General features: G+C 42.3%; 3 protein-coding genes across 4 annotated transcripts; 2 read left to right on the top strand and 1 right to left on the bottom strand.

The window, feature by feature from the left end:
• Positions 1 to 2201: 2201 nt before the first annotated feature.
• LOC120421230 (microprocessor complex subunit DGCR8) lies at positions 2202 to 12682 on the bottom strand. Its single transcript, XM_039584429.2, has 4 exons — positions 12358 to 12682; positions 11973 to 12292; positions 5860 to 6984; positions 2202 to 2624 (listed from the first exon to the last, which is right to left on the bottom strand). The coding sequence occupies exons 1-4, from the start codon at positions 12680 to 12682 to the stop codon at positions 2343 to 2345; spliced, it is 2052 nt and encodes a 683-aa protein (XP_039440363.1). The 3' UTR covers positions 2202 to 2342.
• Positions 12683 to 12905: 223 nt separating this feature from the next.
• On the top strand, positions 12906 to 22465 carry LOC120421224 (oocyte zinc finger protein XlCOF26-like). 2 transcript variants are annotated; one of them, XM_039584425.2, is made up of 3 exons: positions 12906 to 13038; positions 21183 to 21316; positions 21378 to 22465. In XM_039584425.2, exons 1-3 carry the CDS (start codon positions 12958 to 12960, stop codon positions 22300 to 22302), a joined length of 1140 nt encoding a protein of 379 aa, XP_039440359.1. In that variant the 5' UTR covers positions 12906 to 12957; the 3' UTR covers positions 22303 to 22465. The 2 variants fall into 2 exon arrangements, with proteins under 2 accessions (XP_039440359.1, XP_052567262.1); XM_052711302.1 differs by lacking the exon at positions 12906 to 13038 and adding an exon at positions 20864 to 21039 and having other exon boundaries at positions 21378 to 22464.
• Positions 15559 to 18591, top strand: LOC120421233 (uncharacterized). The gene is made up of 2 exons (XM_052711303.1): positions 15559 to 16222; positions 16946 to 18591. Exon 2 carries the CDS (start codon positions 17206 to 17208, stop codon positions 18157 to 18159), a length of 954 nt encoding a protein of 317 aa, XP_052567263.1. The 5' UTR covers positions 15559 to 16222; positions 16946 to 17205; the 3' UTR covers positions 18160 to 18591.
• Positions 22466 to 24294: the final 1829 nt, after the last annotated feature.

Raw genomic sequence — 24294 nt, 5'->3', positions numbered from 1 at the left:
GGTTGCTGTCACCACACAGCACGCGCACAAGCAAGAAAGAGAGAAAACAGAATGAGAATGAGAAAGAGCGCGTGTCTTCGAATCGCGCGGCTGCCTGAGTGTCGAGCTTGACATCCGTTCGTTTCAACTTCGTGTGTGTTCACTGACGGTCTCTTCGTAATTGAGCAGTTCTCTACGGAATCGGTCTTTTTTCTTTAATTTTAATTTTTGTATTTTTTAATCCGGCTGAAACTTTTTTGGTGCCTTCGGTATGCCCAAAGAAGCCATTTTGCAACATTAGTTCGTTCATATGATTTTCCATACAAATTTGGCAGCTGTCCATACAAAAATGATATGTGAAAATTCAAAAATCTGTATCTTTTGAAGGTTGTAGGTATGGATATACCAAACATTCAATATTACGCCCATTTGAAATGTTAGTCTTGATTTTAAATTTTTGAAAATATTTTTTTCGAAGAGATCGGAAAATTTTACGACTGTTTCATGTTTTAACATTGTGAATCGGATTTATAGTTGCTGAGATATCGACATTAGAAAATGGTGGGTTGTTTAGGTAAGACTTAGAAAACATCAATTTTCCTGTTTTTTAACCTTTGCATGGCAATATCTCAGCAACTATGGGTCGTATCAACAAAGTTCAATAAAGCAAAATATAGAGAATTTTCTCAGCTTTTCAATAGTATTTTTTTCAAAAGTGGGCAAACATGGGCACTAATTTAAAAAAATGAAAAAGTGCGACTATTTTCAAAAAAGTTATTTAAAAATGGTTATAACATGAAAACGGTGCACTTTATCAAAATTTCACTAAAGTACTTTTTGATTGCAAATTCGATTTTACATCGAAAAATGAAGTTGAAAAATTTTTGCGACCAATATTTCGATTTTTTGAAAAAATCGGTATTGATTCAAAAATTCATAACTCGGTCAAAGATTTTTTGCCCATTCTGGAAATTTCTGAAAAGTTGGCATTTTATGTCCTCTAAAACATATCAAAAAATAAAAAAAATTAAAAATAGTGTTTTTTTGCAAATCACGCTTTTGTGACAAAAACTTAAATAAAAAATCACCAAATTTTTTTTTACCGTGTATCTTTTTTTTCAGTGTAGTCCATATCCATACCTACAACTTTGCCGAAGACACCAAATCGATCAAAAAATTCCTTCAAAAGATACAGATTTTTTAATTTTCACATATCATTTTTGTATGGACAGCTGCCAAATTTGTATGGAAAATTATATGGACAAACTAATGATGCAAAATGGCTTCTTTGGGCATACCGAAGGCACAAAAAAAGTTTCACCCGGATTAAAAAATACAAAAAAATCGAATGACCGAAATCTCAGAGAATTGCTCAATTACGATCGCTCAGGCGCTCTCATTCAGCATTCAACGCTCAAGTCGATGACGAAAGCTGACTGTCAGTTTTCATTGTCATCGTCAGTTTTCTTTTTGAGCACCAACATAGTGAGAATCTTGGCTCGAGCCACGAGTCGATTATGGCCAAATCGATGAGATGGTCGTTTTTTTTAGGAACAGATTTTTGAACGTTTACATAATCTTTTTGGTTGAACAGAATTATATGGAAACTGCCTTCTTTGGACAACATAAAACGTAATTTCGTCACAATAAAAAGTAAAATCATAAAAACATCTTTAAAATGTAGTGAACTGTAATGTTGTTTAAAATTGCTAAATTCGTAAGTGTTTGCTTTTGATATTTTCGAACCAATTATCTAGTGTAAAGGATTCAATCGTTACGAGGTAGAACAAACCTTTTCTTTTTTGCGCCAAAACATATTAGCCGTTTAGATGAGAAAATTTTAATAGAGCAAAAATAATAATCACCACCAAACAAAAAAAAAACGCAACTGTACATAGTGGAACCAAACAAACTATACTTAATTGTGATAACGAAAAATGAAGCAAAACCCAGCGCGGCAGCAGAATACACACATAAAAGAATACTAAAGCTAATAATTAGCTTGACATTGAATAAGAGTTCAAAAAGAAAAAAAAACAAATCACAAAACATTCAACTATCGTTAGTAAGATATAGACGTTTATGGGTACACACAAAAAACACAAACACACACGTTTCTATATTTTTATTTCTCCAGAGCATCCCTGTAACTGTAACGTAAAAACACTGGATAAACGTGACAATTATTACAATAAAGAAAAAAAAGAATAAAACCAACCAAGTTTGCGTAATGAAGATGGCTTTCGTTTATTGCGAACATGTCCGAATTATTTATTAAAGTACTAGGCTAAGTAAGAGTGTTAAGGTAAGGCTAAAAGTACACAGAAACAAGTCAAAATGGGTACACATCTCCACAGGAGATCTTAAAGGTCCACATTCTTCAGGTTGGAGCCGGAAGCGGTTGGCAGTTCGACGTCCGGGACGAATGTCCCGATGACGCGCACGTTCTTCTGGCGCTCCTCCAGCTTGGACATCTCGAGCTTCAGCTTGTGCAGGATCGCGTAGTTGGGCTGGTTGATGGCCGCTTTGCTCTGGAGCACGGTGATTTCCTGCTCCTCTTGCTTTTTCTCCTTGTACGACTTGATCGACTGGTTGCCGTACAGCCGCAGCAGCGAGCCCCACGTTTTGATGTGCGGGTGGAGGATCTGGAAAAGGGAAAGGTAGCGGGTTTACGCTGGGCTGCATCTAAGTATAAATCCAGATAAAAATTTTGGAAGGTCTGCATAGGAAATCCATGACTCATAGGTTGTTTTGAAAATTTACTCAAGAAATATTCTTCAAGTTTTAACATGGTTGGACCACGTGGTTTACGCCGAGCCGTTGAAAACATTCACGATTATTTAATTAGAGGCGGCCTTTCTTCATCCAATCACAGGACATACGTTGTAGAAGAGGGTTGACTGAGGTGGTTTTTTTTTTTTTTTTTTTTTTTTTTTTTTTTTTTTTTTTTTTTTTTTTTTTTTGGGAGGGTGGTCCAGCCGCACATCGTTGATGTTGAAACCTCTAAACTGGGCCCTCGTCCTGTCACGTCCGTCAGTAGTCTTGTCGTACATTACAACTAGAATCAGATCTGCCAATGAATTAGTACACTTCGACCAAATAAACACTGACGCTGTATGGATCTGACTCTAGAATAAATGTACAGTTGTGTGTTATTCATAAGTCCAACTTATTCAATTATTCATTTAAGTCCAAATATTCATTTGCTAACTACTTTGGATTGAAAATATAAATTTTAATCTAAAATCCTCTAAACTTAATGTTCAAAACTAAACGTTCCTTTAACTGTTGTAATACTACTTCTATAAAAAAACAATAAAAATTGTGAACTGATATACAAATAGGATAGAAATCGCGATTTGAAAAAGAAATGACCATTTACGTCAAAAGATCCGTAGTTCCTCGATTCGCAACAATGGTCGATACAACCATAATCCGAAAACCGTTAGTTCAACAGATCAACGAATTTTGTCCGATATCATTACATTATTGATTGATCGAGACTCCATGAACAATTTGACATAAACGAATGCCTAGTATTCTACATCAATCAAAGTTTAATGACAGCATTACTCTAACTTAACAATTGCAACTAAATTTATCATCAAATAGATTTGGAAAGCATACAGATTTAATTTAAATGCTAATGCTAAGCAACAAATCAATTGTACTATCCTAAAGTCCCACCTAAATCCCACATTGTGATAGTGAAAAAGTCACAGAAGCAGCGGTGTCTTGTGCAATTGTGATATTTTCACTATCGGAGAACTACCTAGTTCACGAAGACAGCTTATCGGTCAACGCTTAAGCCCTGGGGCTGCGACAAAGCGAGTTCTCGTAGCATGAAGTGGTGTCCATAGTGCTTATAAAAAAGAATATATACCCAAATTTTAACTAATGCACTAGGATCAAATCATGCCCCTTGACTTTACAAGGCCCAGGGAGGGTTGACTGAGGTGGTTTTTCCGAAGAAAAACGGCGCAATCGTGTTACTCTGAGTAGCGGTAGATCATCGCCGGCTTAAACATCATCTTGTAGAGCAGCAGCTTTGAGGTGATGGCCAAGTGTGATCGCTGGTTGTAGAGCATCCTGGTGATCTTGTCTGACTCAATCGTAGCTTTCTTGGTGTATGCGAGCCCTAAGGGAATCTGTTCCTCTTACCAGCAGATACTTCGTCTTCGCCACATCGGTCAAGTCGGTGTAGCGCCTAGCCACCTCCTCGAACGTTCTGCCGACAAGGTCGATGTCGTCGGCATAGCAGATGAACTGACTAGATCGGTTGATAATCGTGCCCCGCATGTTGAAGCCCACCCGCCTTATAACACCTTCAAGCCCAATGCTGAAACAGAGGCCGGAGATACCGTCGCCTTGTCGCAGTCCCTTGCGCGATTCGATCGGGTCGGACATCGTTGATTGCACCATTCTGATCAGCTTCCCGGGTAAGTCGTTCTCGTACATGATCTTCCATAGCTCTTTGCGGTCGACCGAGTCGTACGCGGCTTTGAAATCGATGAACAGGTGGTGCGTCGGGATCTGGTACTCGCGACATTTTTGGAATTTTGGTGTAGCAAAAATATTTGGTCCGTCGTCGATTTCCCCTCCACAAAGCCGACTTGGTACGTCCAAACGAAATCCCTGGCTCGCTCCGACAGACGACAGAAGATGATCTGGGATAGCATTTTGTAGGCCGCGTTGAGCATAGTGATGGCTCGATAGTTTTCACATTCTCAATGCCACCGTTCTTATCCCGGCACATTTCGGCTCGCGTCATGAAACCTTTTTGGGATTGACCGAGTTTCTTGTAGAACTTACGCGTTTCGTTGGAGCGATACAGCTGTTCCATGTCCTGGCACTCCATCTCTTCCAGGCGGCGCTTCTTATCCCGAAAGAGATTGGTTTGCTGACTTCGCAACTGTTTGTACGACTCATTGTTCCCACGGGTGTTGCGCAGCAACAATGTGTCCCAAATCGCCTGACATTCCTCGTCGAACCAGCCGTTCCGTCAACTCGGGCCACGTACCCGACGGCGCTCGATGCCGGTGCGTTGATGGCCGTTGGCGCAACTTTGCCACCACCAGGTAGTGGTCCGAGTCGATGTCCGCACCACGGTGACGTCGATTATGTCCGAGAAGTGCCTACCGTCGAAGAGAACATAGACGATTTGTGTCACCGTGTCGTTTGGTGATCTCCATGTGTACTTGTAGAGGAGGCTGTGCTAGAAAAAGGTACTACGTATGGTCATGTTTCGGTAGGTAGCGAAATCGATGAGTCGTAGGCCGTTCTCGTTCGTCTGCTGGTGAGCGCTGAACCTCCCAATAATCGGTGTAAACTCCTCCTCCTAGCCAACTTGAGCGTTCAAGTCGTCGATGATAATGATAAAGCAACGTTGATAATGCTCAGGTTGAAGAATCGGCCCTTGATTCTAAAACGGCACATTCTATCGTTGACTGGTCACCAACCAACCACGCGCTTCATCATTTCGCCCAGCACGATGCAAGCTGTCCCCAGCTCGTGTGTTCTGCCGTCGCTCCAATACATAGTGTAGTCACCGTACTCTCGGTGGTCCTTCCCCTGCCAGCACACATCCTGCAGCACCACGACTTCGAGAACGAGGACCCGCAATTCGTTGTAAAGAAAGCGACCGCTCCCATCGAAATTGGGAGACTTACAGTTGCACGTCCCGAGTTTCCATTCCCTGGATCCCCGAAAATTGGGTCGGCGATTGGATCGGTTCGCATCCAATGAGAGTCCTTATGGCAGGGTAGCCATACAAGGTGGACTGTATTCCAGCCGGATCCGAGGACTATCGAAAAAAAATGACCCACTCTAGTGTGCATAGATCATGGGTACTGAAAAAGTAAGCTTAGTACAGTGTCCTACCTGCAATATCTTCTGCGCCGCCTGCTGCTTTCCGTCCCGCTTATTCTTGCACACCACCGTCGCCGTGTGCTTCCCCACCGTCATCGTGAACTCATTCTTCCGGTGCTTGCCCGTCTTCACGTCATACTGAATCTGCACATCGCCGAGCCCGAAATTCCGCTGCAGACACGTCTGCAGTATCGTGTGCGGCGACGGTTCCGTCGTTTTGGCACAAAATTCCGCCACCCGCGGATCTTCAATCATGATTTCGTCAAACACGGACAAATTGCGGCGATTTCCGGCATCCGCCGCCTGCTGCTCCGACGAGGTGGCGCCGGTCCCATTTTGTCCGTCCTTTTTGCCGTCTTTGCTGGTGATTTTGTCCTTCATGTCGGGGATCAGGATCTCCAGCGTTTCCCGAGCGGCTTCGCTTTTGGCTTGCTTTTTGCTCGTTCCGTAACCGGTGCCGTACTTGAGCTCGTTGATCGAAACCGTGGCCGAGTACGGGGTGGCGGCATTTTCCAGCTCTTTGAACTCGTAGCTGGGTTGCTTGCGCAGCGCGTGCTGAACGTACTCGTGCAGAATGCACACGTAACTCTTGCCGTTCGGGTTCATGATCCACTCTTTCTTTGGCCGGGCGTGGGCGTGACCTTTTTCGCCCTCCGTGTGCAACACCGGAAACGTAATCAGCTTCGTCCCATCGGGCAGCGTAGGTCGCTGAAGGTTCTTCAGGTGCTTCCGATGTTTGGTGAGCTTCCGCCGGGCGGCCCACGACTTGAATCGCATCACGCGGATCGTCTTAAACCGGAACAGCTTCTTGCAGTACTGCTGGAAGGCGTCGGCCGTCAACGACTGAGCCTTCAGATTCTCGTCCACCGTTTCGATTTTGGCAGTGACCTTAAGTGGCAGCATTTTGGCGTTTGCTTGCGCTTCCGCTTGCGTCGTTGCGCTGGCGATCATCTTGCTTAGCTGAGGATTGTGCATTTGCTTTTCCTGGCCGGCGCCGGCGGCCGCATTGCTGCGAGACTGGGCTTCAGCTTCGGCGGCCGCAGCGTTCGCTTCGATTTCCTTGCGCAGTTCGTCCTCCTTTTCGAGCGCTTTCCGGTAGTTTAGGCATGGGATGGCGCTGAGCGGGATTTCGTGTTTCTGAAAGAGAGAATGGTAAGCGGATGGTCGGAGTGAGGGACAGGGTGGCGACTTAATCTTGAATTTTATGTGTTGAGATAACTTAAATCTCATGTTATCTTTTCTCATATAAGATGAAATTTAAGATAAGTTTTTTTTATCTTAAAATATTTTTAAATATATTAAAATATTTTAAAACATTATTTTTTAAATATTTTTAAATATTTCTAAATATTTTTGAGGCCATTGCAAATATTTTTTTAAGTTTATGTCCCTCGACTCTGACCAAAATCAAGGGGGGGGGACCATTTGAATGGATAAAGTGTTTAAAAATGCATTATACACCTGTCCAGTTGATTGCAATCATTAGTTTCCAAAATACCTAAGTATTGACAAAAAATATTTTTTTTGAATTTTATAAAAATTCAATATAATTTTAATCCAGAAAAATGCGTTTAAGATTTCTTTAGGTTGATTTCACTTCTATTTTCATTAAAATTTTGAAGTTAGGCCGTTGCAAATATTTTTCAAAGTTTATGTCATTTTAAAACACTTTTTTCATTGAAATGTTGAGACCACTTAAATGTTGAGGCGACTTAAACTTTGCAAATATTTTGTTAATATTTTTTAATGTTTTTGAATATTAAAAAAAATTAAACTTTTTAACCGCGGTGTAGGGGTAAGACTGCGGTGGCGGCTAGGTGGAAGGAGCACTTCCAGCAGCTGTTGAACGGTGAGACACGAGAGGGAATCGTCGAGGACAGGATACACGTTGAGGAAGATGGAAAAGCTGTGGACCCGCCTACGTTGGAGGAAGTAGCTAAGGCTGTTAAAGAGCTCAAGAACGGGAAATCCGCGGGAAAGGACGGACTTCCGGCCGAACTTTTCAAGCACGGGAGTACGCGGATGACCGAGATTCTGCACCAAATCATCCTACGCATTTGGTGCGAAGAACAGCTTCCGACCGACTGGTTAGACGGGCTCGTCACCCCAATCTACAAGAAAGGGCAAAGACTCGATTGTGCCAACTATCGAGGCATCACAATCCTCAACGCAGCGTACAAAGTACTCTCCCGCATCCTGTGGAGCAAGCTGAGACCGATGACCGAGACCTTTGTCGGCGAATACCAGTGCGGTTTTCGAGCGGGTCGGTCAACGACGGACCAGATGTTCACTCTGCGACAAATCCTCGACAAGTTCCGGGAGTACAACCTGCAAACACACCATTTGTTCATCGACTTCAAGGCGGCGTACGATTCAGTCAAAAGAAACGAACTTTGGAAGATTATGGTAGAACACGGCTTTCCGGCGAAGCTTATAAGACTGATTCGTGCAACGCTCGACGGAGCAAAATCAAGCGTGCGAATAGCTAACGAGACATCTGAAGCTTTCGTTACGTTGGATGGATTGAAGCAGGGCGATGCTCTCTCGAACTTACTGTTCATCATAGCGTTGGAAGGTGCTGCTCGAAGGGCAGGCGTGCAAAGAAACGGAACACTCATCACTAAATCGCACATGCTGCTTGGATACGCTGACGACATCGACATCATTGGTATCGACCGTCGTTCAGTGGAGGAGGCGTTCGTCCCTTTCAAGCGGGAAGCTGCGAAGATCGGACTGACCATCAACACTGCCAAGACCAAGTATCTGGTCGCTGGCAGAGCGCGTGGCAGTGCAGGTGATGGTGTTTCGGAGGTGGAAATAGATGGAGAAAGATATGAGGTGGTGGATGAGTTTGTATATCTTGGTACACTTGTGACGGTCGTCGGCTTCGTGGAAGGCCTCGTACGCGTTGGCTGTGTGCAGTCGACGAAGATGCAAGAGCGGCCAACATTGTAGGCGACTGGAGACGAGCGGCCCAAGATCGAGCATCCTGGAAATCTTCGATTAGTTCAGCGTTGGGTCGATAGACCTGTTGCTGATAAAGTAAAGTAAGTAAGTAGTAGGGGTAAGCGTGATTGCCTCTCACCCAGTCGGCCTGGGTTCGATCCCAGACGGTCCCGGTGGCATTTTTCGAGACGAGATTTGTCTGATCACGCCTTCCGTCGGACGGGAAGTAAATGTTGGCCCCGGACTAACCTAAAAAGGTTAGGTCGTTAGCTCAGTCCAGGTGTAGGAGTCGTCTCCCTGGGTCCTGCCTCGGTGGAGTCGCTGGTAGGCACTTGGACTAACAATCCAAAGGTCGTCAGTTCGAATCCCGGGGTGGATGGAAGCTAAGGTGTAAAAAGAGGTTTGCAATTGCCTCAACAATCAAGCCTTCGGACACCTAGCTTCGAGTAGGAATCTCGCAATCGAGAACGCCAAGGCAATGCTGTAGAGCGAATAATTTTTTTTGAAATTTTTTTAACATATTTTTTTTCGATATATTATATTTTTTTTTTATGTTTTTAGTATTTTGAAATGACTTAAATATTTTTGAATATTTTTTATATTTTTAAATATTTTAAATTTTTTTAAATATTTTTAAACAAAATTTAATATTTTTAAATGTTTTTAATTTTTTTTAAATATTATATTTTTTAATATATTTTTAATATATTTTTTAAATACTTTTTAAAACTTTTCAATCTTTTTGAATATTTTGGAAATTTTTAAAATATTTTTAATTAAAATAAATAAATATTTTTTTAATATTTAAATTATTTTTAAATATTTCTATATTTTTTAAATGTTTTTTTGTATTTCTAGAGTTTTTTCATTAGGTCAAATAAACATATGAAAGACAATAGTTTATTGGTCCTTTTTAAAAAAAAACTCTGGATTTTGAAATGCCTTGAATATTTTTCAATATTTTCAAATAGTTTTAAATATTTTTAAATATTTTTAGATATTTTTAAATATTTTTAAATATTTTTAATCGTTTTTAGATATTTTAAAATATTTTTAATTTTAAATATTTTGAATCGTTTTTAAATATTTTTAAATATTTTTAAATATTTTTAAATATTTTTAATTTTTTTTAAATATTTTTAAATATTTTGATTTTACATTTTGATGTTTTCAGAATAAAAAAAATGTTCCTCCTGATTTTTTGGACAAACACTTTGTAAAATATTTGTACACTGAGGAAAAAGAATGTAAGATTTTCATAAGACTACATCTTATGTGCTGTCTGATTTGAGTATCCACTAGGCTCTCGCGATTCTCATAGACAATCTTATGACCGTCAGTATAAATTTATATGGTTATAACTAAACTTTACTTATGTATTTGGTCCACTGTTGATAGACTATGGACTTCATAAGAAATTCTTATGGAATTCATCTGTAATTTTTCAATGGTTTTCGCGTATGATGCTAGTGTGAAATTTTTTGACGTTTCAAGATGGCGAAAGGACGGATCGAGCAGACAATTTTAAACGCTCGCTACTCCAATTTAAATCGCCCGTAGTTCGTTCCGGTAATTACTTCACAAAGCTGCCACCGCCGCTATGAGTTTTACCGTGACCTCCAAGACACAGGTAAGTTCTGTGGCGGGTGTTTCGTGGGTTTTGGTTCAAAGTTGAATATTTTGTTTTGGTATTTTAGGTAATATCAATGGCCGTTGGTTCCGCCGGCGGCCCTCCCCAGCATCAGGACAGATCCGGGCAGCGGTCGAAGGTTTAAGTTTGATTGACGCGGTCATGCCGAAGGTGATGGCCATCCGGCAAAACATGCCGAATCACCAGCAAAAGACGATTAAACCGGAGGCTGCGTAAACCATCGGGACGACGAGCAGCGGAAGGAAATGAAGTTTTGGGTATATTATGATACTTTAAAAATATATGCGTTTAAAATTTAAATAAATTTTTGTTTTCATTTAATTAAAAATAAGAAAAAATGGGTATAAAAAACATAGTTTATTAATATAATCTCCATGAGCATTGCCATATATTATGTACACAATTCCATCTATGAATGTCATAAGATAACTCAATGGAAATCTTAATTAACGGCTTTGTCAAATTTCCCCTCCCAGCCATAAGAAAATCTTATGACATCCGAATAAAATCCTGATGTCGAAAGGTCATAAGACGTTCTTATGGATTTTGCCAGTACTTTTTTCTGAGTGTACAGCTATATTATTTCCAATCAGTTAAGTTTTCAAAAAGCCGTAAGAACCACCTGCTCTCCAACACTATTTTTTATTTATTTCTAAATAAAAAAAAAAACAAAATGTTTTTTGTTTCAAGTTCAGGGAATTTGAAGGACGTGTAGATGAACAATTTCAAGCATTTTTTTTTTGTTAGTAAATCGAACACCAATGCAAAAAGGGCTTTGTTCACCAATGGCCCTTACGTCCTTTTGAAAACTAATCCGAGTATTTTTCATTAAACACGAGAAACGTTCGGATTCAATTTGCTAGTCAAGCTTTTTTCCGATTAATGAAAATCAACCTTTATCTACACGGGCTGGTAAATTATTTAAATCTATAAACTGATAAAATACATAAATACCAGTTCTCGAGTTTTTTTTGAAAAGGTCCTATAAACAAAATTTTCACTTTTTGCTTTTTGGGTGTTTTTGAATACCCCTGACTCAAGGCGGTTCTAAAAACACCCAAAATGCAAAAAATAAAAATTTTGTTTATAGGACCTTTTAAAAAAAACTCGAGAGTTGATTTTTTGTTTTTGCAGTTATTTTTTTTACATTTTCGTCATTTAAAGTAAAGAACAGAAAATTTAATTCTACCAACAGTTTTGTTTAAAAAATCAATTCTTTGATTCATAATTCAAATCAACAAATCAAAAATAATAAATTAAAATTATCGAAAGAACCTTAAATGTGTTGTTAAGTGCTTAAAACGAATCGAATGTAATTCAATTGAAAGTTGAATGAAATATTACAAAGTTATTCGAAAGATAGGAAACAATTTTCAAACGATATGTTCCAGACTTTTTGTCCTAAGTGGCCACTCTTTAGTTACTGTTACATCATTCATTGTTTTTTTAAACCCTTTTTTACAGAGGAAATTCTGATTTGCAGTCGAGTAGCCACCCTGAAACCTCCCACCTCCCCATATCATCTTACCCTCACTGATCCGGGCCCCAGAAAGTACGGCCGTGACGCGGTACAAACGCGCGACGCCGTGTGCAGAAACAGCGGCATTCCGCTCACGTGCGTCGCCTGGACCCAGCCCTCGGGCAGCACCTCAAAGTGGTTGCGGCCCTTTTCCTCCAGCACCTCCTTGAAGCGCTCCTCGTACGCTTTCCCCTTCGGACCGGACGACTTCATGCCCTCCGGGAGGTTCTCCTCCAGCAGGCTGTCCAGATCGTCCACGTTCATGTCCTCGGAGCCCTCGTCGGAGCTGTGCTCGTACTCGTCGCCGTCTTCCGCACCGCGCTGGGAATCTACAATTTGCGTAGGGGGAAATGTTTAAGATTTGGGAAAATTTAGGGAGGAATTCGATCAATACCAGCTTCACCACCGGCGTCCTCTTCGTCCGAATTGTCACCCTGCACCTCGTCCAGCACCTGAAACTGTCGCAGATTCTCGGTAACCGGCCGGTCGAGCCGATCCGCCGTCGTTTCGTCATCGCCCTCACCATTCCCGTTGGCCTCAGCGGCTCCGTCGTCGCTGTCATCATCATCCTCGAAGAACTCGTTCATCCGGCGGCGCTTAGCCATCGGACACTCCCCGACCAGGGGAGCCCGCTTTGCGTCCGGAAGTGGCGGAGGCGGAGGCGGCAGAGGTGCCGGAACGTCCGGACATTCCGGAGGTGGCGGCACGGACTGATCCATCTCACCGCTGTGTTACACTGTAAATCACGACCGAACCGGTTCCGGAGGATCTGTGTGTGGCTTACGATTCTCTACCAACCCGTCCAATGAGGAACGCACTCAATTTTTACAAGCTGTAAAGTTATTTGATTCTGGAGGGAGAAGGGAAACAGAAATCTTGAGTGTGCGCTCACATCGGCCGGGGGTAGAAAATCTAGAAAACGCTCCTACGCGTTCAGGAAGGCACTTCCGGTCAACCCCGAAATATCGATCGATTTTTTTCCGTCTCGGCTGGGATGGGCGGTTTATCAAGCAGAAAACTGGAGCCAAATGCGTGCCTGCCACAAGTCAATCGCAAGCAAACAACGCACAAGCTGGTAAGTTTCCGGCTGTGATGTTCTAAACGTTTCTAAAACGCACATACAGTTTTTGTTCGATTTTTGAGGCACTTTACACGAAATTATTCCAGGATTTACTTGGCGACGCGTGAAAATTTTGGAACGAACACGAACGCGATGAAAATAAATGTTGACGTTTCTCGTTCGTGAACTGTCAGTTTTGCTCGGTAGGGTCGCAGTGATGCCAGATAAGCGTTGAACAGCAAAAACTCTGTAACGCTTGTTAAGTTTTGTTTTTTCCTAGGTTTTGCAGATGTCTGATGTTTGCAGACTTTTGAGTAGCTACGTCGCTTTTTGACGTTCCGAGAAAAACGCGTTTTAAGGGGTTACATTAGGATGTAACAAAACGGGTCAATTTTGCGGGCATTTCAGGGCATGATCCCCTAGGTGTACTGAGCCCGAATCCCAAATATGAGCTTAATTGGTTGCGACAGGACCTTGCGCTTTGACTTTGAATTTCAAATGGGATTCAACCCGTAAAATCGGTGCGTTTGGGGATTTCAGTTTTGAGCCCCTTAACGATCTTTGCATTTTTCACAAACCTCATGAGCTCATAGTGCGTGTTCTTGGGAACAACTTTGCCGAAAAGTGCGAAAAGATTCGTTCACTATTTAAAATGTTACAGAATTTATAACACCGCCGCTGAAAACATAAAATTTTTCTTCATACAAAAATGATCTATGAAAATTCACAAATCTTGATCTTTTGAAGGAATTTTCTGATCGATATCGATATCCCACCATTTTTTTATGTCGATATCTCAGCAACTAATTTTCAGTGTTAAAATATGAAACATTCGTGAAATTTTCCGATCTTTCCGAAAACAATATTTTAATTTTTTAATTAAATCAAGACTAACATTTCAAAAGGGCTACATTCTATATTACGTCCTTTTGAAATGTTAGTCTTGACTTAAAAAAGGTGCAGTGGTAATGCTACAGGCATAACCATCATGACGAAGAACTTCGGACACAAAATTAAATGAATTTTTTTATAGTTTTATTATTTGCGTTTCTTGGCCACAAAATCAATCACGAAACGGTTATTTCTTAAGATCTATTTATTTCTGCTCTAAGATCTTATGGTATTTTGACATTGGATAACGTCTAAAGTTTTGAAACGCTTCACAGCTAATCGTAATGTCAAGATTTTCGTGCCAGTTGATTTGAAATCATTTCATCAATTACCTTTTAAACTTTTGGCATTGAACAATTTTTTAGAAATATTTTGAAATAATAAAAAGCCATTATCAGGACTCCAGTTCATTACAAAGAGCCAGTCTGAACCATGTGTGAAAGATTTTCTTTGCGTCACAACAAATTTGAATCACATTAAACGATTTATTCCCACACATTACAAGACTTTTTTCTCGTTTTGACATTTCTACAGCGTTCTCTCTGCCTTCCTACGGCATTCGCCACCTAGATTTCTTCTGACCCGGCTGTGCATCCCGGGGCCGTGACCAATTACACGAGCTCGTAGTAGATTCGTTGTACTAACCCATAGGGCTACAACACAGTCTACTAGGTTAAGCGATTTTACTCCACTGCCTAAAAGTTGCCTCCGCTGGCGGTTTTGCTCGTCCCCGGGTGTATCTGTAGTTGGTCGCAGTCTTTGATGGCCTTTTCAGGTGACGAATTTAGATACATCAATCGAACATCCGTGGAAGGGAAACTCGACGCATCGAACCCAATCAGCGTGTACCATGAAACGGGAGTGTGTGTGTATGTGTGTGTGAACGCGCATTTGGCAATTTTCTTGAATCTGCCAACCTACGGCATTCGCACACAATTTTCCCTCTTCGGTGCTGCTCTCCGATTCTCTCTCTCTCTCTCTCTCTCTCTCTCTCTCTCTCTCTCTCTCTCTCTCTCTCTCTCTATCTCTCTCTAGAAAATAAAGGTAATTTTTCAGAAGAAATCCTTCTCCGGAAGAGAGAATTTGCGTTGCTAGGGCTCTCTCTCTCCCTGCTGCTGTTGCTTCACCCGTCTGCGGCTCAGATATTATGAGCCGACCCGACTTGTTCAGCATCTCGGTGGCAACTAAGTGGAGTGGAAAGGGTAGAACGCATTTTTATACTTCTACTTCGCTATTACTTCCCCTATTTTCACGATCGTCGACGACCAGTTCTGCTGCGGCGGTTTTCCCCTCAAAAGCTATTCTGCCAATACTGAAAATTTTATAGAAAATTGCTGAAGGTTTTCCGTATCGAATGGTCCAAAAATTATGTAATTCCAATGTGTCTGGATAAAGATTTTACCGTTTGAAATAACGTTCCTCGAAATGCCAAAACAAAAATCTATAAATATAGGTCGATTTGTCATTTTCGCAATTATTTCACTCTCGACTTTCAACGAGGAAGGGACGACGCGTCAGCAAATGAGGAAAGGTGAAGGCGAGAAACAGACACGGTAGTCTCGAGCTAGGCCGCAGTTCCCAGTCGGACGAGTCAACCAAACCGGGAATACCTGACTTGTGCATTTTTGCAGCAGGCGATTTTTCCCTCTCCGTGCTCACACACACACACACACACACACACACACACACACACACAAGCGCGTATGACATTCTACCACACAGAAACAGTGGTTTTATGCTAACTCTGTGGTGAAATGATTTTTATTCGATCTTTTTTTAAATTTTTAGGGAACATTCTTAGAGGGAAATTTTGAAGGAACAACTCTTTCGTGAGATATTTGGTGGCCCTGAAAAGGGCCGTTTGTTTAGTGCTTCATTCGGGCCGCTTCTCCGGTCAACGTTGAGGAAGATGTCCATAGCTTTGGTCTGGGTCAACCTGCATCAGCACCACGTTCCTAAGTGCTACTTGCGGCGGGGCTTTTGCTTCTTGTCCGTTACACTTGCGATGGTGGAGGAGCTGCTCTTCTTCTTTCCCGATGGTCTGCAGTGGCGATTCGTTCCGAAGTTCCGATCCTTCAGGGTGATGGCGGCCAGATTCGTTTCGTCAACCAGCGGACGGGCCGCGGGCTTGGCCGGTTTCCTCTCTTTTCGGAACCTTGGCCTGTGGTTTGCTTCTCCTGCGGTGCAGCGGTTGTTCTTCGTTGTTTGTCCGTTGGGCTGCCTAGGGAAATTTTCGCCTTCTGCGCCCTCTTCTGCTGCAGCTGATGTGGCCTCGACGACGATCCAAAAATTATGAGCTGAAGTGGGGGTGATTTTAGATACATCAATCTCACGTCTCCTGATTGAGTGATTGGGAAACGTTTATTCAACCAACCAGCGTGCACCGAAAAGAGGGGAAATTCGCAAAGAGGAGAATTCGTCACGTAACGATTTCGCATCGCGAAATTTTGTGTTCAATTTCATTAAGATTTCACAACTCGAGCAGCGAACAACGACGAGAAGGACTTAACCACTGGCTTGGCTTGGCCACATCGTGTGGTCAACACAAATGTTCCTGATCCGGATTCGAGCGGAACGACGCCTACACGGCGTTGGTTCATGATCCGCATTCGGGCGAAAAAACGATTTTTGGTCCAGCTGCTGACAGTCAGGAAACGTCCAGCGAAAATTCAAGAATTTTAATCAACCCTGTTCAGGGCTAACGACTGTTGAAAGAGTAATTTTTGCTAAAATCTTGATTTCAATAATTTTGCCACGCAGTTTGCTGCGAATTTTCAGTTCTTCTTTATGAGCATTGCATTTTTCATGTTTGTTGTTTTTGTGCTGTGGGAGTGGATTTTTGACAACGGCTGGGCAACGCAGTAGGCGCAGATTTTTGTCACTGCGCGCGCCCTCGTACATACACACGTATTTGCTTTCGTATCGAAGGGTAAATCTGCTGATGTGGTTGTATTCATCTGGATTCGGACGAAACGACACCAACACGGTGATTCTTGTTTTGCGTTTGGCGCATCGGCCAACAATTTGGCAGCGCAGCAGGCTGAGATTTTTGGACTGCACGCGCTTACACTCACACACACATATGTAATCGCTCGTAAATTTCGAGGTGATTCTGATTCCGAGGCTGGATTTAATTTCATTTCCGTTTTGCGTAACCGTGCAGCAACATCACAGAAGAGCAGCTACATTTTGATACCTTTATTGCCCCAACTCTTATGGTTCCGCCAATTTCAAATTTCATGTCCAGTATCAAAAACCCTGAAGTTTGATACTTATATTGCCCCAACTCTTATGGTTCCGCAAATGTCCCCTTATCGGAACATCCCCGGGGCCTCCGGCCACTCCAGGTGGTGGCCACTACTGTCAAAATGTCAAATTGCATGTCCTCAGCAATCCTTATTGTTTGATACCCATATTCCCCCAACTTTTATGGTTCCGCAAATGTCCCCCTATCGGAACACCCCCGGGGCCTCCGGCCACTCCAGGTGGTGGCCACTATTGCCGAAATGTCAAATTTCATGTCCAGTATCCAAATCCCTTAAGTTTGATACCCATATTGCCCCAACTCTTATGGTTCCGCAAATGTCCCCTTATCGGAACATCCCAGGGGCCTCCGGCCACTCCCGGTTATGGCCACTACTGCCAAAATGTCAAATTTCATGTCCAATATCAAAATCCCTAAAGTTTGATACCCATATTCCCCCAAATTTTATGGTTCCGCAAATGTCCCCCTATCGGAACACCCCTGAGGCCTCCGGCCACTCCAGGTGGTGGCCACTACTGCCGAAATGTCAAATTTCATGTCCAGTATCCAAATCCCTTAAGTTTGATACCCATATTGCCCCAACTCTTATGGTTCCGCAAATGTCCCCTTATCGGAACATCCCAGGGGCCTCCAGCCACGCCCGGTTATGGCCACTACTGCCAAAATGTCAAATTTCATGTCCAGTATCCAAATCCCTTAAGTTTGATACCCATATTCCCCCAAATTTTATGGTTCCGCAAATGTCTCCCTATCGGAACACCCCCGGGGCCTCCAGCCACTCCAGGTGGTGGCCACTATTGCCGAAATGTCAAATTTCATGTCCAGTATCAAAAACGCTAAAGTTTGATACCCATATTCCCCCAAATTTTATGGTTCCGCAAATGTCCCCCTATCGGAACACCCCCGGGCCTCCGGCCACTCCAGGTGGTGGCCACTACTGCCGAAATGTAAAATTTCATGTCCAGTATCAAAAACCCTAAAGTTTGATACCCATATTGCCCCAACTCTTATGGTTCCCCAAATGTCCCCTTATCGGAACATCCCCGGGGCCTCCGGCCACTCCAGGTAGTGGCCACTACTGTCAAAATGTAAAATTTAATGTCCAGTATCAAAATCCTTATTGTTTGATACCCATATTGCCCCAACTTTTATGGTTCCGCAAATGTCCCCTTATAGGAACATCCCCGGGGCCTCCGGCCACTCTAGGTTGCGGCCACTACTGCCAAATTGTCTAATTTCATGTCCAGTATCAAAATCCCTTAAGTTTGATACCCATATTCCCCCAAATTTTATGGTTCCGCAAATGTCCCCCTATCGGAACACCCCCGGGGCCTCCGGCCACTCCAGGTCGTGGCCACTACTGCCGAAATGTCAAATTTCATGTCCAATATCAAAAATCCTAAAGTTTGATACCCATATTGCCCCAACTCTTATGGTTCCCCAAATGTCCCCTTATCGGAACATCCCCGGGGCCTCCGGCCACTCCAGGTAGTGGCCACTACTGCCAAAATGTAAAATTTCATGTCCAGTATCAAAATCCTTATTGTTTGATACCCATATTGCCCCAACTTTTATGGTTCCGCAAATGTCCCCTTATAGGAACATCCCCGGGGCCTCCGGCCATTCTTGGTTGCGGCCACTACTGCCAAATTGTCTAATTTCATGTCCAGTATCAAAATCCCTTAAGTTTGATACCCATATTCCCCCAACTTTTATGGTTCCGCAAATGTCCCCCTATCGGAACACCCCCGGGGCCTCCGGCCACTCCAGGTCGTGGCCACTACTGCCGAAATGTCAAATTTCATGTCCAATATCAAAAACCCTAAAGTTTGATACCCATATTGCCCCAACTCTTATGGTTCCGCAAATGTCCCCTTATCGGAACATCCCCGGGGCCTCCGGCCACTCCAGGTGGTGGCCACTACTGCCAAAATGTAAAATTTCATGTCCAGTATCAAAATCCTTATTGTTTGATACCCATATTGCCCCAACTTTTATGGTTCCGCAAATGTCCCCTTATAGGAACATCCCCGGCCATTCTTGGTTGCGGCCACTACTGCCAAATTGTCTAATTTTATGTCCAGTATCAAAATCCCTTAAGTTTGATACCCATATTCCCCCAACTTTTATGGTTCCCCAAATGTCCCCTTATCGGAACATCCCCGGGGCCTCCGGCCACTCCAGGTGGTGGCCATTACTGCCAAGCGCTTGCGAGAGGAGCTGAGCTCCTCTCGCTTCGGTGGTAGACCACCGACTGAAGCCAGCCTTCCGATTTCCCATGGTTTTGTAGGGAAGCGGGAAGGCTAGTTCCTGAAGACGCCACCTAGTGGCGCTTGCGAGAGGAGCTGAGCTCCTCTCGCTTCGGTGGCAGACCACCGACTGAAGCCAGCCTTCAAATTTCCCGTGGTTTTGTAGGGAAGAGAGAAGGCTGGCGCTCGCGAGAAGAGCTGAGCTCCTCTCGCTTCGGTGGTAGACCACCGACTAAACTAATGCGGTGGAGGGGGTGCCGTTTATATTTATATCAAAACCGTCGGCCGCGCTGCTTCTGTGATTTTCCCCTCTGCTTGGGGAAGGCGTTTCATTTTTCGGTTTCATTTCGCTTCGCGAAATTTTGGATTGCTACCCTGTATAGAGCCCTAAGACGAAGTTCTTCGTCAAAATAGTAACAAAAAGTGAAATTAAAAATCACCAAAAATGTGTTTATCGTGCATCATTTATTTTCAATTTAGTCCTTATCCATACCTACAACTTTGCAGGAGACACCAAATCGATCCAAAAAAAAAATCCTTCAATAGATACAGGTTTTTGAATTTTCATATATCTTTTTTGTATGGACAGCTGCCAAATTTGTATGGCAAATTATTTGTACAAAATAATGATGCAAAATGGATTCTTTGGGCATACCGAAGGCACCAAAAAAGTTTCAGCAGGATTAAAAAATACAAAAAGAAAAATTCTAAAAAACTATTTAGTAGAGAATTGCTCACAAGTAAATGTATCGTTTTGATCTTTTCAAACTTTGATTTAACTTTCCCGGTAGACGTTATGTCGAAAAATACGAGTTTTTGTTTTACTTTATTTAAATCTTTTCCCTCGGTATTAAAGGCTAGTACGCAGATCGGAAGGAAAGGGGTCAAGAAACAGCTTCACGAACAGCAGAACAAAGGAGAGCGAACGATTTCTTAAGGCTTTTCTTCACCCTCTCTGACTTGCTTTAGCTGCCGCTGCTGCCCATTTAATATTTTTCTTGACCGGTTCCTTCCGAAGTGCATATACCGCTTAAACAAAAAACAAATTCTAAAAGATTTCCAAAAAAGTACCAAACCTAGTACCAAACAAACAGTTGGGATCTCAAATTCAAATTCGTAGAACTTAAATCTCATAAGGGAGCGTTCTTTTATTACGTAAGGCAAACAATGGATTTTTAGACCCCCTCCCTCCCTCGCAACAAAATTTCCATACAAATTTTAAAATTTTTGTACGGAGATTAACACGGCCTTCGACCCCCCCCCTCCCCCTCCTCTGCGTTATAAAATAATAATTTAATTGTAAATTTGGCAACCTTGAAGCAAGGTTATGTTTTCTGGCTGGGTTGCATCAAAAAGGAACAAACAGAAAATGAAGTTTGTTTGTAAACAAGGAAGAGAAGGAATCAGCTGAATTTAGAATTTAGTGAGAGAAGACGTGAGACGAAAAGATGTGAAATTTAGAGTTATTTTACATTATTTAAATAATTTATAATTTCGTTTATCAAAATGGCATGTCGTGTTTGTGCTTCAACGGTTTCTATTAATTGTTTGAATATATTTGTTGGAACTGAACCGGTCTCTAATATGATAACGACACTGAGTGGACTCAAGGTAAGATTACCTTATCATTTTTACTAGGTACCATGCAATTTGAAATGAAACAGATTGTTGAACATTTCTAAAATTTCTATGGATACTTGTATTAATTAACGAATGGAGAATTTTACTTTCTTGTAATGAATTCAAAATTTCAGCCAACGCCAGACGATGGCCTACCGGACATCGCATGTTCCAACTGCTATGCGGAGCTCAAATCGGCCCTCTCGCTCAGGAGAAAATGCTTGGAGTCGGATGCCCAGTTGAGACTCTGTTTAAGCGCAAAAATTGAGTAAGTTTTCGTTTTGTTCCAAATTCATACGTTGACTAAGATATTTTAACGATGCTTGCAGATCACCAAAGGAAGAGGTTTCGATCCTAGAAAACATAGAAGACGTAGAAGAAACTCCGACAATCACTTACAAAATAATCTACGAAAACGACATGGACACTTCCCACATAGAACTGGAAATAGACGACGAGCAGCACGTGGTAGAAGAGGAAGTATTAGAAGAAGTTTCCGAACAACCGGAGGAAGAACCCAAAACCTGCGAGGAAAGCCTCGATCTAATATTCCGCTGCTGCGGATGCGAAACCGGCTTCGAAACAAAAGAGCTGCTGCTCAAACACTCCAAAGCTGAGCACGAATCAAACCGAACCTGCAACGAGGAGCGACCGTTCGAGTGTGGAATCTGCTTCCGCCGGTACATGTCCGAACGTGGGCTTAAGGTTCACCGAAGAGGTGCGTACCAGCTGAAGCGCCATCAATGCTCAATCTGCGGGAAACGGTTCCTCGATAAAACAACGATGAACAACCACGAAAGAAGCCACACAAAGGCGAAACCCTTCGCGTGCGAGTCCTGTCCAAAGAGCTTCGGCTCGCGGTCAAATCTGCTGTCGCACGAGAAGCTGCACCGGCCGGAACTGTCCCGTCACGTGTGTACGCTCTGCGGGAATCGGTTCAGCAGGAAGAGTTACCTCAAGCAGCATTACACCCTGCTGCACAGCGACGAAACGCCCTTCCAGTGCTCGCTCTGTGCGGCCAAGTTTAAGGCCAAAGCCAACCTGAGGCTGCACATGCGGACGCACACCCAGGAGCGGCCGTACTTGTGCGGGCTGTGCGACAAGAGCTTCATGTATCCAACCGATAAGAAGCGCCACATGATTCAGCACACCGGACAGAAGCCGTTTCAGTGCACGCACTGTGAGAAGGCTTTCACGCGGAAGGGACTGCTGCGGAAGCATCAGGTGTGTCACGAGCAGGGTTACCAGGTCTGAAAGAAAAAAATCTGGCAAAAAATCTGGGAAAAATCTGGCAAGCCACTTTTCTCAAAGTAATAAGCAATTTTGTGTTCAAAAACAGTGTATTTTCACTTTTTATACATTATAGCTTCACAAAATAAACAAAATACGTCAATAAAACAATATGTGGAAGAAATAAAAAAATATTTTTTTCAAATTGGCACTCAAAAAATCTGGCAATGCCAGATTTATCTGGCAACCTGGCACCCCTGGTCACGAGGAGGAAGAGGAAGGGGAGGGCGAAGGAGTTGAAGAGCGGGATGAAAATTGTGTGTAGAACAGAAATATTAATATTATTTATACATTCTGCCGTGACGTTACAATGGTTTGACGTTTCTTTTTTCAGTTTTTTGCTGTGACTCGGAAATTTCATAGAAAACACCTCAATATTTTTACAGATTCTGAAAGTACGTTGAATTTGCCTTAAAAATCAAGATTGGGACAAGGCAGGGGTGCCCAACCATTTCTGATTTTTCCGGGCCGGAACTAATTATTTGATAAAAGTTGAAAAAAGTAAAAAGTATATCTTGATTTTAAAAACAAAACACAAAGATAACTTTCAAAAATGTGTTTATCTGACATATTTTAATTTTTTTTTTGTTTGGTTATTGTTTTTGACGATTGCAATCAGATACCTCGATATAATTTAAAAAGTACATTCAAATTTCAATAGTCGTTTTTGTCTTTAAAATTAAATTTCTCTGCAACCATGCATTTTTCAAACTGGTTCAATCTGCATTAATTAATATAGAATGTTATCTTATCCCCATTAAAATTTCATCCACTTTGGTCCATCCAGTTACGAGAAATGAAGAAAAACGTAAAAAATCTCAATTGGGTACTAAAGCCCTTTGTCAATTTTTATGTACAACGGTAAAAAACATGATTATAAACCATTCCTGATCACTTTTTTTCATTTCAATGAAATTTTTTTTTTTGACAAGACAACATTTTTTCGATGGATCAACTATGGTCCCCTTGGAACGAGCTGTCAAGTAGGAGCTTTTCTGTCAAGAAGGACCGCGAGGATAATTTTTCAAAATTGATTTAAAAATCCATTTTAAACTCATTGTGGTCGTACAAAGGGTCATTGTACTAATATAATCTAATCTAACACAAACGTAGCCAGTCCGATGAAAGCATGCTGGAAAGTCTTGTGACTAGATGACGCCCCAAGCACTTTTCTTGTCATTATTAATAATTGCAGTACATCCGAGAACACCCGAAAATGTAATACAAAAATTAAAGCGGCTAATTTCAAATTCAAAAATCCATTTTTAATCCTTTGCAGTCGTGCAAAGGGTCAATGTACTCAGAAAATAAGCGTTATCAAAAATCAAATTATTCGCTCTACAGCATTGCCTTGGCGTTCTCGATTGCGAGATTCCTACTCGAAACTAGGTGTCCTAAGGCTTGATTGTTGAGGCAATTGCAAAACCTCTTTTTACACCTTAGCTTCCATCCACCCCGGGATTCGAACTGACGACCTTTGGATTGTTAGTCCATCTGCCTACCAGCGACTCCACCGAGGCAGGACCCAGGGAGACGACTCCTACACCTGGACTGAGCTAACGACCTAACCTTTTTTAGGTTAGTCCGGGGCCAACATTAACTTCCCTTCCGACGGAAGGCGTGATCAGACAAATCTCGTCTCGAAAAATGCCACCGGGACCGTCTGGGATCGAACCCAGGCCGACTGGGTGAGAGGCAATCACGCTTACCCGTTGCGTTATCGTTGTGAACAATAATATCACAAATTTTAGCTTAATTTTTGGACCCAAAGTGACCCAATTTCTAGGCAACCTGTCCTTGAAAATCATCACATCACATCACATGACGAAATCCAGGCTGCCACCCAATGTTGGTTCATTATAAGCAGCGATAGTTTATGGAAATTGTTCAAAAACTGGTCTCTACAATTTGATTGATTCAAAAATGTTTTAAAATGTCATTGTGTTATATGGCAGA

The sequence above is a fragment of the Culex pipiens genome, chromosome 3, assembly GCF_016801865.2.
Source record: "Culex pipiens pallens isolate TS chromosome 3, TS_CPP_V2, whole genome shotgun sequence".
Lineage (NCBI taxonomy): Eukaryota > Metazoa > Arthropoda > Insecta > Diptera > Culicidae > Culex > Culex pipiens.
This window is presented reverse-complemented; position numbering and strand designations above follow the sequence as displayed.